The 18,607-nt window shown below is 52.6% G+C and overlaps 1 protein-coding gene across 2 annotated transcripts in view; it reads left to right on the top strand.

Annotated features, from left to right (window-relative positions):
• CCBE1 (collagen and calcium binding EGF domains 1) overlaps positions 1-18,607 on the top strand; it is a 232,045-nt gene that overhangs the window by 199,884 nt on the left and 13,554 nt on the right. For both annotated transcript variants that reach the window (XM_045065684.1, XM_004745582.3), the window contains exons 4-6: positions 2,415-2,549; positions 4,580-4,732; positions 13,883-13,986. In XM_045065684.1, coding sequence (XP_044921619.1) covers positions 2,415-2,549; positions 4,580-4,732; positions 13,883-13,986 — 392 coding nt within the window. The remainder of the gene's footprint in view (positions 1-2,414; positions 2,550-4,579; positions 4,733-13,882; positions 13,987-18,607) is intronic.

Here is an 18,607-nt window from a genome sequence, read left to right as displayed (position 1 = left end):
GTGTGTGCGGGCTTCTTACCGAAGATCTCTGTAGTCCTAAAGATTTCCACTAGCAAGAACGCCACGTACAAATGTGGAACTTCAGGAAATATAGCATATCTGTTAGGATTGTCCAGAGAAACAGAGAGAAGCTTATTCAAAGGAATTAGTTGACGAGATCGTGGAGGCGAGCAACTCAGAAGTCCATAGGACAGGTTGGAGACCCAGAAGAAAGTTCCAGTTGGAGTCGAAAGGCCGTCTGCCTCCGAAATTCCCTCCCCCCTGGGGGAAGTGGGGTTTTTTCCTAGGAAGGCCTTCACTTGATCGAATGGGCCCACCAACATTTTGGAGGGCAAACTGCTTGTTTCAGGCTCTACCGAATAAAATGTGGATCCCATCTAACAAATATCCCCACAGAAACATGTAGACGATGTTTGACCAAATGTCTGGCTACTGTGGCCTAGCCACATTGACTCAGAAAATTAACCACTGCGGAGAGTTATAGAGACTAGAATTTCTGAACAAGTGTGCTGAGGAGAAGGGTGCACTTAAGACTGTCATTGCCTCACATGTGTGTCTCCAAGTCAAAAGTCAGCCGCCCTGGGCCAGATCGGACCCACTGGCTCTTTTTGTAAATAAAGTTTTATTGAAACACAACCATACTCCCGCACGTAAGTATTATCCATGGGTGCTTTTGTCCTGCCACCGCGGAGTGGAGGAGCGGTTGCCAGCCTGATCTGTTCTGCCGAGACTTATTTTGATTTGCCAAGTGATATAGGATAATCTGATTTGTTCTAGCTCGACAGTTATTAATGGAGCATAAACTGTGGGAAGAGAGTAGTGCCCGTCCCTCCAGGGGACACAGTCCTTGACACATACCCAGACAACAGTAAGAGCTACTCATAAAGGAAGCAGAAGACCAGGTTGAGCTTTTCCTGTGTGGCGGGGAGCGTGCGGAAGGCATCATCCCAGGCAGCCTTCATGAAAGCACCGTAAAGGCTGTATTACTGCCGCCCCGGTATATGGGTGAGAGGCTGAGGCCGAAGGGACTCAGGGTCACAAACAGAGTAGCAAGGTCGGGAGGGCTGGCTGCAGAGCCCATACTCCGCCCCGTAAAGCGGCATGCTTCCTAGCCTGCGCCAGAGTAGGCCTGCCAGAAATAAGGCAGAACATGGGAGCAAGAGAAAAATACAGAGCACAATACATGGGCTGGTTGGGGGCCCCTGGGTGGCTCAGTCAGCTAAGCACCTGCCTTTGGCTCAGATCATGATCTCAGGGTCCTGGGATCAAGCCCTGCGTCGGCTCTCTGCTCAGCAGGGAGCCTGCATCTCCGCCCCACCCTCCCTCTCTGGTCTCCCTGTCTCAAATTTTTTTAAATCTTTTAAAAATAATAATAATAATAATAATAATAAACCATTGCCTCCCTAGAGGTGATAGTTAGTGGAGGAAGCCATGTTTGACTGGCAGGAAAGCAGACGTGCCATCATCACAGAAAGGATTTAGGCGGGGCAGCCTTCCAGGTCCTCATGAGAGCGGCACGATGCCTGCCACAGGGACCCCGCCGGCGGGGAGACTGGCCAACCCACCCGTTCCACCTTCCCGTGCGGCGGAGCAGACCAGGCCTAGCCCGTGCCCGAGGATCGTTCATCTGTCAGCACCCGGGGAAGACAGCGCGGGGACTGAGCTGCTGGCTCTGATCCGGAGGCCAAGGCGGTGCAGCCTGAGCTCCTGACTTCCAGCCAAAGTCCCTTCAGAGGCTTGTTAAATATCCGTTTGTAAGGACTGGGAGGAGGAGATATTTTAATTCTCTTCAAGTCGGAGGCCATCCAGAGACCTCCAGCCGTTTCCAGCCCCTCCTCAGCATGCAGGGTCTGCACACACACACGCACACCCGCACACTCACAGAGACACACACACAGGCACTAGGCCCGCATCACTCACACCAGCCCTGTTCCAAAACCTCCCACCCGCCCCGCCTCGCCTACGTGACCTCCCCTCCTCGCGCTCTCCCACGGTGCCTACGCCCCTCACCAGGGCCTGCTGTTCTCTGATGTGCATCTGGAAGGAGTTCCCCGTCCCTACCGCAGCTGCTGAAAAAGCCCGGACAGGCCAGCAGGTGCTGCTGCAGGGCCAGGGGCCATCCAGATGAGCGGCAGACCCCAGGGGATGAGGAGATGGCCCGGGGGAAAATCGCAGGGATGGGGGTTTGCCTTTCGCCACGGCCAGCCTGAGCACCAAGCTCCCGGACACGGTACTTTTAAAAGGCAGCCCGAGGCCCGAAGGCTTAACGCCCTCGTAAACAGAGCTGGGCACGTCCACAGGCCCCGAGGGGTCTGCAGCCAGGAGGTCTGTGCCAGACGCAGGCCCAGCGCCGCCGCCCCGTCTGCGGAACGACCGTGGCTGACGTGAGCCCACCCTTACCCTGTCTTTTACAGATTACGACGTGTGCGCCGAGGCCCCCTGTGAGCAGCAGTGCACCGACAACTTCGGCCGAGTGCTGTGCACCTGCTACCCCGGGTTCCGGTACGACCGGGAGAGACACCGGAGGCGCGAGAAGCCCTACTGCCTGGGTGTGTTGGCAGCACCTGCGAATGTTCCAGCTCCTGGGCTGGTGGTTCGGTCCTTTCCTGGAGACATGCCATCCCTGGGGCCAGCTCCCCAGGTGGCTCTGATCTTTGTTTCTTCCCTTACGTCCCGACACTCCGATATTATCACGCCAGCCATCACTGCCTCGATCGAACCAGCCTCGGCCGAGGAATTCTTCCGGGAGCTGGTACCTGCGAGATCCCAACAGGCAGGGAGCTCGGAGGGCGGGAGAAGGGGAGCATTAGCAAGTGAAAACAAGAACAGTGTCAAACGGGAGAGAAGTGGCAGAAACGTCAAAACACGGACAGGCGAGACCCCACATCCTCTCGGAAGGCCAGGCAGAGAGCCGGGGGACGAGGGAGGGCCCATGTGGCAGGCAGACTGGCAGGGAGGCAGCCACCTGGACTGCAGCTGAGCGGGCTCAGCACTGTCGGTCGCCACCAGCCGCGTCCTTCCCGCGCTGGCGGGGCTGTCCAGGTGTGCCCTCTTCGCCTCGAAGACGGGGTGATGGTGATGGTCCCCTGGAGCCACGTTTCCAAGTGTGGTGGGTCCGTGGCTAACCTGCTTCAGAAACATCTGGGGGGTCCTTGATTTCCAACAAGATTCCCAGTCTCGCCTCCAGGGCCTGAGGGTAGGTCCGGAAATCTGCACTTACACAAGCGTCTCTGGTGACGGCGTGCACAGGCGAGCTGGAGATTGAGCTGGAGGGTAGCTGAGGAGCAGGCGGGGGGTCCGGGTGGAGACTAAGTGAGCTGGGATGAGGCTTTAGAGCGCCCCACTGGAGACATTCTAGTCGTGGGCCTCCTACCTCCAGGTGGCACTGATGGTAGCTCCCTGCACTGACAAAGAAGGGTAAGACCACCAAGTGGCTGGACCCAGGACCCGTGGGGCCTCCCACAGGGAGCATGGTGCCCCACGCTGTCTCCCTGAGGTCCCAGGCGTGGGGGCTCTGCTTTCAGTTTGTGGGAGCTCCGCTGTCACACTTAGTCCACAGGCAACAGTGCATACAGCCAGGGGACCTTCCAAAGGACCACGCCCCCTGGCGTGCCCAGGTGGGTCCCAGGCAGCTGGTCCTGAGAGGGGCTGGGGCGTCACCTGCATCCTGAAGTGCAGGGCTGAGCTTTCTGCCCCCCTCCCCAACATGCACACAGGACCGAGTGTCATGTCGGTCCCCCTCAGCACCAACCCCTGATGTCTTCAACCAGGGAGCAGGAAACAGACCGGGGCCTCCCTCTCTTCCCCCGCTGGGAAACAGTTCCCCATTCTGCGGGGGAGCGAGTCTGTGATGTGCACGGTTTATGTGGACTCTGACGGGTAACTTGTTTGATGGTCTCATGGCTCGTTTCCACCACTCACGGGCGGTCCGTCTGGGTCATTGATGACCCCGAAATTTCCTGGGGAAAACTCTCCATTAGATCCATTGTGACTATTTTCTTTTGCCAGAAGTGGCTTTTCTCAGATTTCGTTACATTTCTTAACTGGGGAGGAGCCATTCGTAACTGACCTTGGGTCACCATCCTGCTGCTCCGAACTTAGAGCCGTAAATGTGGGGAGTGGGGAGGAGACCAAAAGAAAAAAACCCTTAGCCCACTCGGGTCCTTGCAGAAAATCATGGCCCTGATGCTTGCTCTTCAAGCAGTGTTGCTCTCTGTCCACTCATTTCCTCTTTTGAGGAGCCCAGCCAAGTATTTCGGGCTGGCATCACGGTCATGTTTTGTAGATGGGAATTTCGAGGGCTGGCATCACTCACACCAGGCCACGTGACATGCCAGTGGCAGAGCCCCGACCAGAAAGCCTGCCACTGATCAGCCTGGCACCATGGTGACACGGCCCGGGGCACTCCAGGTGCGCTGGCTCCTGTCTCTAGCATCCTGCTCTAGTGCAGCCTTCCCTGACCAAGGCTGGCAGAGGGTCCTTTGCAGACGTTCATGGGAGGGCCATGCCGAATGTCATGGGTTGTGTGGGAAGAGCGTTCTCTGAACCGGAGCATTCTCTGCCTTTGGTCCAAACCCAGATATCGACGAGTGTGCCACCAGCAACGAGACGCTGTGCGCGCACACGTGCATCAACACCGTGGGCAGCTACCGCTGCGAATGCCGGGAAGGTTACATCCAGGAGGACGACGGGAGGACGTGCACCCGGGGAGACAAATACCCCAATGACACTGGTGAGTGGGGCAAGCCACGTTTCCCCATGGGTAGGCCCTTGGGAGCCCACCAGGGCGGGCTTTCAGCCACTGACATTAATTTGTGGGCCAACTTGAAAATAAGCAACAAGAAGGGGAGCGGTGGGCAGGAAGGGGCGTTTGCACGAAGGGCAGGTGGGACCCGGGTTAAGAGAGGGCTGGGTCACAAGGTGCAGCCCCAGTGGAGTGAAGCCGGCAGTGAGGGTTGTGAGCTGGTGTGTCCTTGAGGAAACGCTCCACCATGTGGATGTGTGTGCTCAGGTGGAAATCAGTAGAACTTAGCTAGGTGCTGGGACCACACTCAGATGAGCAGAGAGGAGGCCAGGACTCCATGTTTCTCAGAGAATGGGTTGACTATCAATAGGAAACACGTCCATGCATACATCAGGTCATGCATACATCAACGCTGCTTAACGGACAGCCCATGTTCTGTGCCTGCCCAGAACTATTTGTTACTTGGTTTCTGAGTGCATAAAAACAGACAGTGTTCAGCATACCCATTTGTAGACACCGATCCAAAGATCAGTGCTTGTATTTTGTCGTCTTTTACTAGTCATTGGTTTTTATTGTGTTTTGCAAATAGTCAAGTGCAACAAGATTAAAGGCCGGCCTTCAAAGTTTGAGAAGCTGATCCACATTCCATCAGCCCGATTCAACTGACACGTCTCTCACCCAGGGAAACGATCAGCTCGAAGGCTGGGTCACTCCTTTAAGTCTGGAAGAAGGAGCCTCTGTGCTCCTATATCCGACACTCACAGGGCGGGAAGCTGCTCCCATCTTCCTGTGCTAGGGGAACAGTTCTAACCCATCCCTCTTGGGAGGGGACAGGATACTGTCCGTCCAGAGAGGCTGGCTGGGCCTTGGACTCTCTCTGAGTGGGGCAGGGATTTCTGGGCAAATCATCTGTACTGAGAAGCCAGGGAGCTGGGAAGGCTGGATGGTGTAGACACTCGGGAGAAGGTGACTCTTGGGTGTAGCCCAAAATTACAAAAAAAATGTGGAAGACCGTTGCCATCAGCTGAGGACAGCAAACAGCTGGAGGACAGCTGCTCACATGGAAAAACTACAAAGCAAAATTCTGAGAAGGGGCGGGTTGAGTCATGAGGAAGCCACCGTGTGTTAGAAGTAGATGCAGAATGTGTCTGGAGCCATCTCAGGATCGGGCAATCTGGAATAACATGAATGCATCAGCGGGCCTGGGGACACTTCTTCAAGTCTAAAGCATGTGGAGCCTGCCTGCCCAGAGGCGCTTCGAGCAGGGACGAACAGTCTTTTGGGTAGAAGGGTTGATGGAGGAAAATGTTTGCAGGCCTTTTTTTTTTTTTAACTCAAAATTAAAGTCACTTCATTTTTGTCCCCTGACGGAGAAGGTGGGAGAGGGGCAGGGTGTGGAGCTTACCTATTGGATTATCTCCTTTAATGAGAGGAGATGATCCTTTGAAAAATAAAGTGCGGCCTTTTTGACTTTATTCATGGACCAGCTTGAACATGAGCCACAAGAAAGCAGCTTTCTAGCTTTCATCTGGGGATAGGATTTGCAGCTCTGCTCCGAGCCAGGAAGCCCCGGGACTGCGCAGCCGCTCCACTGTCTCTCTGCCTTACGTTCCTGTCCAGGTGAACCCTGTTTACTTGGGTACGAAGGGCAGCGTTGAACAACCCAACCTAGATGTTAACCCTCAGAAACCGCAACCACAGATGCTTACTGCTCGAGTGTCGGAGTGGGATTAGATAGGACGGATCCCCAAATAACAGGACCTAGCCTCACCCGTGAGCGGTTCCCACCTGGCGCTGGTCTGCCCGGGCACCCAGCCTTTACCTCACAGAGAACCAGAGAAGCCGGTTGGAACTTTCGGAGACAGCATGAGTTTCCCACTGAAATGTTCTTTGGTCTGGGGTGGCCTCCCTGTGTGACGCTGTAGGGAGAGCTCCTGCCCGAGCACAGGGATAAGGTGGGCCTGGTCGGAGGCACTCACCTCCTTCCTCCTGCTTTGGCCGTGTAGACCCGGGCGGGGGGCCCAGCAACAAGCCGGGCCGAGAAGTTGCCCTTGTGTATCTGAAGTGAGCCGTCTGTTGTGTTAGGTCAGTCCTCAGAACACAGTCCTCTGTTTCCTTCCCGGAGAAATGACTTGTACTACTTTTTTTTTTTTAAGATTTTATTTATTTATTTGACAGACAGAGATCACAAGTAGGCAGAGAGGCAGGCAGAAAGAGAGGAAGGGAAGCGGGCTCCCTGCGGAGCAGAGAGCCCGATGCGGGCCTCGATCCCAGGACCCTGAGATCATGACCTGAGCTAAAGGCAGCGGCTTAACCCACTGAGCCACCCAGGCGCCCTGACTTGTACTACTTAAAAGCTTTTAGTGTGTTACACTAAACTACACAAGAAGTTTTAGCACGAGAGAGAAAGTTCAAGAGATCAGGAGTTTTACTTTAGTGATGAGCAGTGACTTCTCTGGCTGAGAATTCTAGGAAAAACTGAAGCAGTTGTAATGAGAAAGGGTGTAGATCTGCAACTTTCTTTTCACTTAAAGATGACCTATTTTCTCCCGACCGTTCATTACAGCCTTTCCCCATTGCGTTCTACAGAGCTCGGGGTCTTGTGAGCTGCAAATAAACCTTCCTTCCTTCCTTTCTTTCTTTTTTTTTTTTTTAAGACTTTATCCATTCATCTGACGGAGAGAGAGCTCAGGTAGACAGAGTGGCAGGCAGAGAGAAGCAGAAGCAGCCTCCCCGCAGAGCGGGAAGCCCAATGTGGGACTTGATCCCAGTACTCTGGACAATGACCTGAGCTGAAGGCAGACGTTTAACGACTGAGTCACCCAGGTGCCCAAGCCTTCCTTTCTTTAGAAGCATCTGCGTTCAGATGTTTGGGGAAGAACACGTTACTATCCCCACTTAGGGGTACATGGGCCAAGTGCATGAATGGCTCAGAGAGACTGCCTTTTTCAAAGATGTTAATTTTGATTAAGCCTGAAATTCCCCCCAAATTATTTTCTTAAGAAAGGCCTATAAACATCTCACAGACAAGCAGAGAGGCAGGCAGAAAGAGAGGAAGGAAAGTTCTAATGTATTAACCTCAAAGGCCTGAGCTCTGGGGTTGAACATGGTAGATCGTCTGGTTGGCTTTCGGGCAAAGATGTCTTCATCGCCAGATGAAGCAGCCGGAAGTCCAGAGGGAAGCCATTTGCTACGAATTGCAGAGCCTCTGATGAACAAAAATAGGGCAGGGGTCCTCCATCCTGCCACACGGAGAGACCATTTGTTCCTGTTTCCAGTGGCTTCAGTGGGAGACGTCTGTCTAATTAGCAAGAACCGCCTGGTGCTTCTACCGCCAAGCTTTATTGTCGCACAAAACTCATTTACAGATGAGCCTAGGCTGCAAATTCCCTTTCTCCTCTCTCTCTCCAGCCTCCTCTTCATAGAACAGCTACAAACAGTTTAAAAAACAAAACAAAGCCAAAGCTGAAACAGCACTGTCTGTTGGCTCACACTGCACACCCTCCCTTCCCGGGCCGCTGACAGCAGCATTAGAAAAAGAATTTCTCCGTATTTTTCAGTTACCGGTGTCTATTGAGTTCACCACACACGCACATGGGATGAGCATTTGGTTTTAGTGTTTTGCTAAGAAAAACATTCCAACCCCAGTAACCAAGGACATCAGGAGGGAAGGGACAGAGAGGAGGAATCCAGACCCGTCGATAAAATTATGAGCAAGGACAGGCATGTCGTAGGCCGTGAGTGTGAGAGTCTTAACCCGAGTGATGAGCCCCCCAGAAGGTGGGGGGTTGCTTTGATGGTGCTGGCAACAAAAGCAAGCACCCTGGACACGTTGCTTTGACAGGGATGCCCTGGAACATTCCATAGGCTGGGGGCTAGGAGAGCTGGCCGCAGGAGCAGCTGCGGTACTGACCATGGAGCGTGGCTGGGCAGGTTCCGGGCCCCCGCTGCCTGCTCTGCAGACAGTGCAGGAGTGTCAGACCATGTGAGCTCTGCAGACCCTCTAGCCCTCCCATGTTCCTTCCAGAATGTGGTGGGGTATAGCGTGAGTCACCTAAGCCTGACCAGTCCCAGCACTGCCCTCATTTCTTTGTCCTTCATCTAAGTGAGCCCCAAGGCTCCAAGAACTAGTTGATGCCCAGCTTCAACAGCTAAGCCGAGAACGTTCCTTACTGTATCTAGCAGATGAATCAGGACCAGGCAGATACTCAACTCAGCAACCGGAGAAGTCAGGGGCCAGGCAAGGCAGCTAAGCAGCTTCGTCTGTTTTGGATGGATTAATAAACCTAATATTTCATCGTGGTTATTTTTTTGATGAAGAGATAATGATGATTGAATGTGAACACATGGGACCTAAAACCTCCCCCCCCTTTTTTTTAAACTTTGCATTGTCTAATGTCTGTGACGTTATAGTCCGAGGAATTTAAAATCAAACACAGCCTCAGCTCGCTGTTAGAGAGAGCAGTGGGGGGTAAAAGGTTGCAGCGCACACGCAGGCCTGGCGGCACGAGCCCCCGGCTACCCGGCCAGAACGGCGCGCTCGGTCGCTTGCTTGCTTTGAAATTATGTAGCCGGAGCCCGTGTAGACACCCGAGGGAGTCTGTGCAGCACTGATGGGGAGACAAATTAGGGACAATTGGCTCCATGGTAATGAGCTTACTGCCCTGTTTTTCAACTTCTGTTTACTTTCTGATAGAGCAACCATGACCCTCCAGCAGTTCAAAGCGTCAGGGACAGCCAGGTGTTTCATGTAATTTTCAAGATCTGCTAATCCATAGATCAGTGGTTCTCTACCCGGGAAGCTTTAAAAATTGCTGATACTGTTCCCTGGCTGCAGCCCCCAGGTGGGTGGGGTGCGACATAATGGGATTTTTTTTTTTAACCTCCGCCCTCTCCCCCCCTTCATATGGGGGAGTTATAATGGACCACCGGCATTGAGAACTGCCGGCCAGGGCACAGTCCTCCACGGTCAAGCTCCAAGAACAAACAAACTCTGTTCATTGGTGACATTGCTCATGTGCAAGGTGTTGGGAATATCCTTTAGTTTCTGGACTTATTGAAATATTATTAATATGGTATCTGAGGAATTCTTTTTCTAATGCTGTGGGGTGCCTAGCCTGCTCGGCATTAGTAAAAATTAGAGCTCTATGCCCCCATGTGGCTAATGAATGATAATGCACCTTTAAAATCTGATCTGGTGGGAGCAGAGTGTTGATGAGTAAATCCTTCACTTAAGGTGAGTGTGGTCACAGTTTGAGATGCTCGGTGATCGCGGCATGAATTGCTAGGACTGAAAACATGCAGGATCAGAGATGTCTTCCCAGATTTCTAAATGAATTATTAACGTAGCGTACACGAGATTCTTTTAGCTCCACGTTTGATATTACTGTAGACAAATTGCAGGATAAATGAGCCCCAATTCAGAACAGATCGCATGTTCCAGGCCTGCACACACAATTTATCCTAGAGCTGTCTGAGAGCTCTTTCCAGAGGATGATGTAAAGCCCTATCCCACATCTGTTATTTTGTAAAATTCAATACCCCCAACAATAACACTTACGGAGCACTTGTCATGTACTGGGCACTGTCCTAGGAACTTACAGGTCTGTCTTCCTTGCTATCATGGCAGTCACCCAGGTGATAAGTGCCTTTGTCATTTTACTGTTGGAGGAACATGCCCAGAAGCTGTGGCTTCCAACCTAAAGGATACTAAGTGACAACATCAGGATTTAAGCACCAATCATCTGACTCCCCCAGAGCCTCTGCTCCCTGCTACCCTATTGCTCTGTGTCTACAGAACCAACACAGTTCATCTTGATGTCTGTGTTCCAAAGATTACACAAAGTGATGAAGAACAGACCAGGCATTCTCAGGTCATAGTCCCGCCGCAAAGCTTACTCCCTGGGGGAGTGCTGGCTGAGCACACGTGTGCTTCAGCGTCCCATGGAGGGCTTTGACAGATCTGTGCACTCGGCCCCAGTCCCAGGATTTCAGATTTTTGGCAACAGGTGCCTGGGCAGTGACGGTGCTGCTCCTGGAGTCTGCCTCCCAGAGAGCACTCAGGGACCCTGAACAGAACACCCCATAGCCAGCTCGCTGCCCTCCTCCACAATGCTGGATTCAGGACCTGCAAGCCCCCAGCCTGTGCACACAGGCCTCTGGAGGAACTAGAACAAGTTACTTTCCTTATCTATAAAGGAGATTGAACCCAAAATACATCCATGCTAATATTCCATGATCTAAATGAAGTAGAGTCTAGAACCTGGTAGGGAGGTTTATTCTAATCATGAATATCTCAGGTTGCATTCATCACACCCACACTTAGAAATTCAGCTGAGTATATAGTATAGTATATTTCTGAGAATATAGAAATAGGAAGATGGGCTTCTAACTCGTGTTCATGATGGCCTGGCTCTGCCAGCGGGGCTAGTTCCTTACAGAGGTCGGTCGCAAATTGTCAAGCAGGTGTCCTCATCTGTTTTTTGCATTCTCAGTGCCTCACGTGGCCTGGCAAATAGCAGATGCTCCATGGGTGGATGAGCGGGGGAATGAGGAGGGATGGACGTGCGGATGGACGCACAGACAAGTGGATGAGCGAGAGAGGTGGGTTACGGGACGGGATTGTATAAATCGACCAGTAGATAGGACGGAATGGAGGAACGCTAGGTTGGCCAAGGTGGACATCCTCCAGCCATCCTTCAGCGCTGACAAACCTAGTCAGCCTGGAGCCAGGGTCCCCTATTTATGCGGGGGTCCACTGCTCCCTGCCATCAGCACAACCAGAGTTGGTGGGGCTGTCGGTCTTCCCCGCCTAGTGAGCTCTGCATGGAAACGTCCTCCTGTCGCTCAGTTATGTTGGCGACGGATCCTCACAGGAGCCCAGGCTCTGTGGGCAAGTAGGACTGTTTGGCACACCACACAGGGACAAAGGGCCCAGAGGAGATTGCCTGATGTGTAGAAACGGTGTTGGACTCAGATTCAGGGAACCGCAACTCTAAACCCACATCAGTCAACTTGTGAGATGACTTTCAGGTACCAATGTCCATTTCCCCTCATTCTGTTCGTGTTAATACTCTCCTTCAAGACTTCTGGGATTCTCCGGCAAAAGCAAAGCGAAGGGCTGGGTAGGTCTGAAGCCTGGGCCCGGCACTGGCTCCCATATTTTACCGGCAGGTGGCATGGCCGCTGTCCCACAGGCAGGACCTTCATTTAACCCTCACAGTCACCCTCCGCTACAGGAATTATTCTTCCGTGTTATGGTTGAGGAAATTGGGGCTTGTCGAGGTCGGATAACTTGCCCAAGACTCCTGAGCTAGTCATGCCAGAGCTGGGCTGCACAGCGGGGACAACAGCCCCTGGGAAACCACGCTCTTAACCAACCCAGTTGACCTCCTCTGAGCAGAGACCTTCCCCAGCCTCATAGCTCAGTGTTACACAGCTGCGGGGGGAGTCAGTGCGACTCCCCGAGTGTACCTGCTGACCGCGCTGTCGGTGGGGAGCCCCCGACCGGACAGCCAGCCCAGGAAGCGGGGAGGAGCAAGGCGGTCACGTTACCTGGCGTACGTAGGTGGATTTAGAGACGGCCGCGCCCTGTAGATCCACGTGCTCTTTCCAGCCACTCGAAACCTGTGCTGTAGGTTGACTGGCCGACCCAGTTGCTTACGGTAACTTAAAGATGGAGCCTGCTTTTCCCGCTCAAACCTGCTGGCTTGAGAAGTGTGTTCCCAGCACGGGTACTCCAAGGCTCGGGCCTCCCGTGACATGCAGTGATGAGGTGTGGCGGGTGAGCCCCGCAACGTGCTGCAGGTAAATAGAGATTTCAGTCGCCAAGTTGCCCCCAGACCCTCTTCCCTCCCAAAGAACAGAAACACTGCTCACCACATAGGTCACCAGGCAGGGGACTAGCACCATAGGAGAAACCAGCCGGGCCACGTGAGGAAGGTTCATGAGAGCATGAATGCCCAACTCGCCTACCCGTTCGCTGGCTCTGCCACAGACCGTCTCCAGCTGGGTGACTTCAAGGACAGAAAGGCATCCTGTCCGTTCTGGAGGCTACAAGTCTGAGACCAAGGCGTCGGCAGGGTTGGTGCCTTCTGAGGGCCGTGCGGGACAATCTGTCCCGTGCCCCTCCCTGCTTCTGGGGCCTTCGCCAGTGATCTTTGGCCCTCCTTGGCTCCTGCCCTATTGCCTGATCTCTGCCCTCATCTTCATGCGGTGGCCGCCCTGGGTGCGCATCTAGGTCCTGATGTCTCCTTTTTCTACGAACACCAGTCCCGCTGACTGTGGTCCCACCTGCAACAGTAGGACTTCGTCTTGTCACATCAGCCACGACCCTATTTCTGAATAAGGTCACATTCTGAGGTCCTAGGGGTTAGGGCCTCAACCTACGAATTTTGGCAGAACAGTTCAACCTGCGACGCTCTGCCTCACACGTAGCGCATGCCCTCCTTGTGAGCTCCCCGCAGGTCCAGGTCTTAGGTGGCTTGACCTCCGGGGCCGGCAGCCACTCCGCAGGTTAGCATAGAGACCCCCGCCGTCGGAGCGGACACGTGGGGAGTGCGGCCTGAGGTCAGGACCACAGTGTCTCTGTAGAGAGAGGACAGGCTTTGCGGAATGTCAGACCTGGGTCTCGATCGTTGATAGGTTTCTGTGAATTGGGACCACAGAGAGGGCTTCCCAGAAGAGGGGGAATAAGAAAAGCACAAGTCAAGGAGGACAGGATGTGGCTTAGAGGGACGTTGCTCGGCTGTCCCCAGCTGCATTCCAGACAGCATGGTGAATGCTGGCCTTCAGATGGAGGAGAATAAATCATGTCAGGTTGGGAGATCACACTTCCTGAAAAGCACTGACAAAAGGGCAGTAGTTTCCATGTTTACTCCTGCAAGAGGACAATACTGGGGTGCCTGACTGGCAACAGCTGAAGCCAGAGTAGGGGGAGCCAGGGGCGGGGGGGGGGGGCTGCCTCCATCTCCCCCCTGACCCAGGTGTGCGGCCAATGACCCGAGAACTGGCAAATCACAAGCCTCCCTCCCTCCCTCCCTCCCTCGGCCCATTGTCCACGCGTCCTCCACAGGGACTGCCATTTGCGAGGCTGGCTGTAGCCTCCTGAGCCCACCCAAGCCCTGTCCCCTCCCGCAGGGCACAACGAGAAGTCCGAGAACGCAGTGGAAGCCGGAAGCTGCTGTGCCACGTGCAAGGAGTTCCACCAGATGAAGCAGACGGTGCTGCAGCTGAAGCAGAAGGTACGTGCCGTCGTGTTCGAGCCGGGCCCCGCAGGAAGAGGACTTGACAGAGAGGAAAGGGAAGAACAGTGAGAAACAGTAAGACAACGAGTTGTCGCCCACGATCTCCGTGAACGTTCAGGAAGGTCGCTGCCAGCTGGGTTGGGACTGAGACTTTGCTCCGACGGTCCACCCTCAGAGCTGCTGTGCAAAGGGCAACACGCCCATGAAGGCAAGAAAGCGATCAGTTAGGTCACTGTGAAGCGGGGCTCGAGGTGGGGGGCGCGTGGCAGGGGTATAAGGAGGTTGAGCTAGGACTGTTGAAACCCTGGGTAAAAGGAAGGTCCAGACACACGGTCCTGAGGCCGACTTTCGCAGTTCTGTCTCATCTAACATTCTGGTTCGGTTTTACAACGAGAACACCCTGTCTGTAAACATCCGTAAGCGGACGGCGAATTTCCGTAGCGGCTCTCTTTTTCACATTGGAAAGCCGCCGTTTGGGTGCCTCGTGTCCACAAGAATGAGGGCTGAGTCACTTTCTAAAAGGCTCCCACGCATGCCGCAGAGACTATCAGATTTCTAGTAACATTGTTATGCTGTGAGTAATGCCCCCGTGACGGATCTGGGGACCTGATTTCTTGAGCAACCGTCCTGGCCCTGGCTCAGTGGTATTTATGATCCCTCAGTTCTCCAAAATCCCGCTTGTGCTGAGAATCATAGGGGTTTGTTTGTTTAATTGCTTCTGCCCGAGGCTCTTAGCACATCAAGGAGATGTATGTAATCTGTTTAACTTTGTTACTCCAAAGGGCAAAGGGTAAGCATAAGACAATATGGCTTTCCATGTTCCACAAACACACACGCAGCCCTTCGTGAGAACCACAGCTACCAGGGAAATAAGCTGATCCATAGGCAGAGAAGGGCAGTGGCTTTGCTGATCTTTCGTTTGTTGTTGGCGAAGATCTGTCCACGTATCCTGTACACGATCCGAAGCAGTCTGTGATCCAGTAATCGGGAGATCAGGCAGAACACTCTGTAAGTGCAGCACATAAACACATCCCACACATCCCCTCGGTTAAACTTGGATTGATGTCACCATTTATTGAGTAAATCCAAAAACGGGTCCAGGGAAGAAGTAAGTTCACATTTCATAGGCCAGAGGATTAGGGCTCGAGGGAGGCAGTTGCTTAGTATCTTAAGACCTAAGGCAGCTCTCTGCTTCCTCTCCTGGACGGTTGAAAATCCAGGAGCTATAGGGAAGCTTTTTCCAGCCTGGAGGATCGTCAGAATAGCGCAGTGCCACTAAATCCCACAGGTTGTTTGGAAATGCAGTTGCTGATCAGTATCTGGCTTTCCTGTCCTAGAACCCACCACCTTGAAAGACTGCTGTAGAGCTCCAAACCATCCAGTAGCAAGTACTTCTTAGTACTCCAGTAACTCATGTAGTGACTCTCACGCACTTAGTACTCCAGTAACTCTCACGTACTTAGGACTCATGCAGTAACTCACACACTTAGTACTCCAGTAACTCTCATGAGGTTAACTCCCATGTAGTTAATACTCCAGAAATGAGTATGTGGTAACTCTCACACACTTAGTACTCCAGTAACTCATGCAGTAACTCAGACTGAAATTGGTCCACCTCATCCTGAATTCTGCAAACGCATCGTTGCAAGTCTGAGCTAATACTGGCATTTAAAGAACATCATGATGAGCAACTCACTTCTAAAGGCATCTGTAAGCATGTGTTGCATTCTGTAGTTGATAGAGGAGTCTTACATCCAGGATCTCATTTAATTCCCAGCGTGACCCTGTAAGAAAGATACAGGTATCCTCAGAGAAGTCAAGTCACTGCCCAAGAGGCAGGCCACGCTTCTGCCCCTGTGCAGGGGACAGGATTGTCTATTGGATTTTAACTTCATCTCACTAGGACAGATGCCCTCTGTTCTTTGGAAAGAATGTAGGACATCTACCCAAATACACTTTGGCCAAGAAGTAGGTACCGGGTGACCTGGACCATGGCCAACCCCATGGTAGAACATGGTAGGCAAACATACTGAATTGTGCTATGAGTATAGTCAGTAAAATCCCAACTGTGAGGAACTCAACAGTTCCAGAAGCCCCATGGGTTCCTTGATGGGTAAATTGTAAGGAAAAGAAAGGTAGAGCAGTGACCTGCAGATTAAAAGAAATTTTAAAAACCTGTTATTTTTGTAGAATGACCAGGACTAAACCAGAGTGTGTGGGCATGCATGGTTAGGTTATTTTTAACTTATTTTTAAAACACAGGAAGTCATTAAAATCACGATAGCGGTTACTTTTGGCAGGGGGAGGGGTACAGGAAGGATGAGACTGTGATTGGGTCAGAGCGCATGGAGGGTGACTTCTGGTGAGTGGCTAAGATCCGTCTTTTGACTTAGGTTTCATTGAAAAGATGCATGCCTTATACTCATTTGCTAGGATATAGATTTGTGGGGTTTCCAGATTCTGCGCTTTCATTTTCTGATGAAAAGTTTTTAAAAACTGTATGCAGATGACCCTTTGGGGGGTGGGGGGGAGTGTTTATGCTAGAAAGAGAGATTTGGGAATAAGTAAAATATCCGTCATTTACTTCGTAAAGAGGGCACCAGGCCTGTCAGTGGGGTGGATGTCTGAGGAAGCAGCCAGTTTCCAGAAAGCCCCTTGGGCTCCTGCTGCATGGACTTTTTGATTGGGGGGGTGGGGGGCGACTGCAGAGCATGACTGATGACTCAGGAAGGGTTTATTGAGCATCTACTATGCAGTCCACTGACTGGGAGATGAGGGGAATACAGGCAGTGCGGAATCAAGCCCTGCCTGCATCAGCTGTCTTATCTGGGCAGTCAGGCCCGCAGTGTGAGTCCACCAACAGCTGCCACGTGGCGGGGAGCAGACAGAGCCTCCAAAGTTAGAGGTCAGTGCAGGTTCGGAGGCCTATGCCCACCTGCGTCCCACCGTCTGCCTTTGCACATTGTAGCACCGCCGTTAGGGCCAGGCAAATAAATGGCTTCTCAGTCGTTTGTGACCTCCTCTGCTACCTTGATCGAGCTGCTCTGCAGAAGGGCCCTTCTCAGGACACCGGGAAGCCTGAGCCATACCGCAGTGACTGGAGTCACTGCATCGCTGGCAGCGCTGAGGGAGGCAGCTCGCTGTGGTGTCGGGAACACAGATTCCAGGGCCACATAAGCTAAGTTTACATCTTAGCCCCGCTACCTGCTGGATGTATGACCCTAGGGAAGTGACTTAACGTCTCCGTGCCTCCCCTGGATTAAAAGGGGAGGACAATATTATCTCTGTTTTCGTGACCATCAAATGAATTAACATTTATAAAGGACTTGAGACAGTGTTTGCTACTTAGAGCTTTGTAAATGCTTACCAATCAACATTTTTTTAAAGATTTATTTGAGGGATGCCTGGGTGGCTCAGTTGACGGCTGCCTTCAGCTCAGGTCATGATCCCAGGGTCCTGGGATCGAGTCCCGCATTGGGCTTCTTTCTCAGCCAGGAGCCTGCTTCTCCCTCTGCCTCCTGCTCCCCCTGGCTGTGTTTGTGCACATGCTCGCTCGCTCTCTCTCTCTCTCTGACAAATACATAAATAAAATATTTATAAGTAAATAAATATTTACTTGAGAGCATGAGCATGGGGGGAGGGGCAGAGGGAGAGACCCTCAAGCAGACACCCCACTGAGCGCAGAGCCTCATGCGGGTCCCAGTCTCATGACCCTGAGAGCACGACCTGAGCTGAAACCAAGAGTCAGAGGCTTAACTAACTGAGCCCCTCAAGAGCCCCTAAATAACATTAATTATATGCATAATGTTAATTATATATGCTTACGAAGTGCTTCACAGCAGCACCTGCCTGATTCTTACCAACAGCTCTATGAGGTAGATGCTTTACTACGAAGGTTAATATGAGATAATGATATTCATGATTCCAGCGACTGGAGTCCAGGCTAACGTAGACTCTTCCTACATTACTATGACCTTCGCAAACACCTGCGTCCCACCAGCCCACCCTCTGCTGTGTTTGTGCAGCAAAGTCAAGCCAAGGACCCTGGACATCTGCCTCCAAAACACTAGCACCTTGACTTTCCACGCATCCCGCTGATGCATCGCATTGGGGAACTGAGGGGAACCGGGCTGTAACCACCCAGCAGGAGGTCAGACGGGAAGCGGAGACATTTACTGGATCACCTCATGGCTTTTCCTGGGGAGCAAAGGGAGCTGATCCCAACCCCCAGGCTTGAACTCTCAGATCTAAAGACGGCTATGGGGCGTCAGAGCACTCCAAGGCTAGGGAGGAGCTCTGCCACACTATTTCTCCTGAAATCTCTTGCTCTCTGGGCACAGGGTTTCCAAGCAGGGCCTCCTCCAGGAGGATACAGGGACAGATTGTAACATGTTCCAGAAAATCTCAGATACTTGGTTTCTATGGGCCTCCAGGATCCAGAGTAAGCCTTCTGGAGAGGTTAGCTATGATCCCATAAATGTGCCTTTCTCCCCCTGACTTTGCCCTGCCAAATTAGCTTCCTGGAAGACAGAGACTCGAACTACCAGACACTCGAACTACCACTCACTATGTTCCACTTACTATGTTCCAGGTCCTGTGCTGGACATCTAACCTACAT

The sequence above is a fragment of the Mustela putorius genome, unplaced genomic scaffold, assembly GCF_011764305.1.
Source record: "Mustela putorius furo isolate JIRA1106 unplaced genomic scaffold, ASM1176430v1.1 tig00003858_pilon_pilon_pilon, whole genome shotgun sequence".
NCBI classification, from domain to species: domain Eukaryota; kingdom Metazoa; phylum Chordata; class Mammalia; order Carnivora; family Mustelidae; genus Mustela; species Mustela putorius.
Note: the sequence above shows the minus strand (reverse complement) of the source record. Positions and strands in the feature narration are given on the sequence as shown.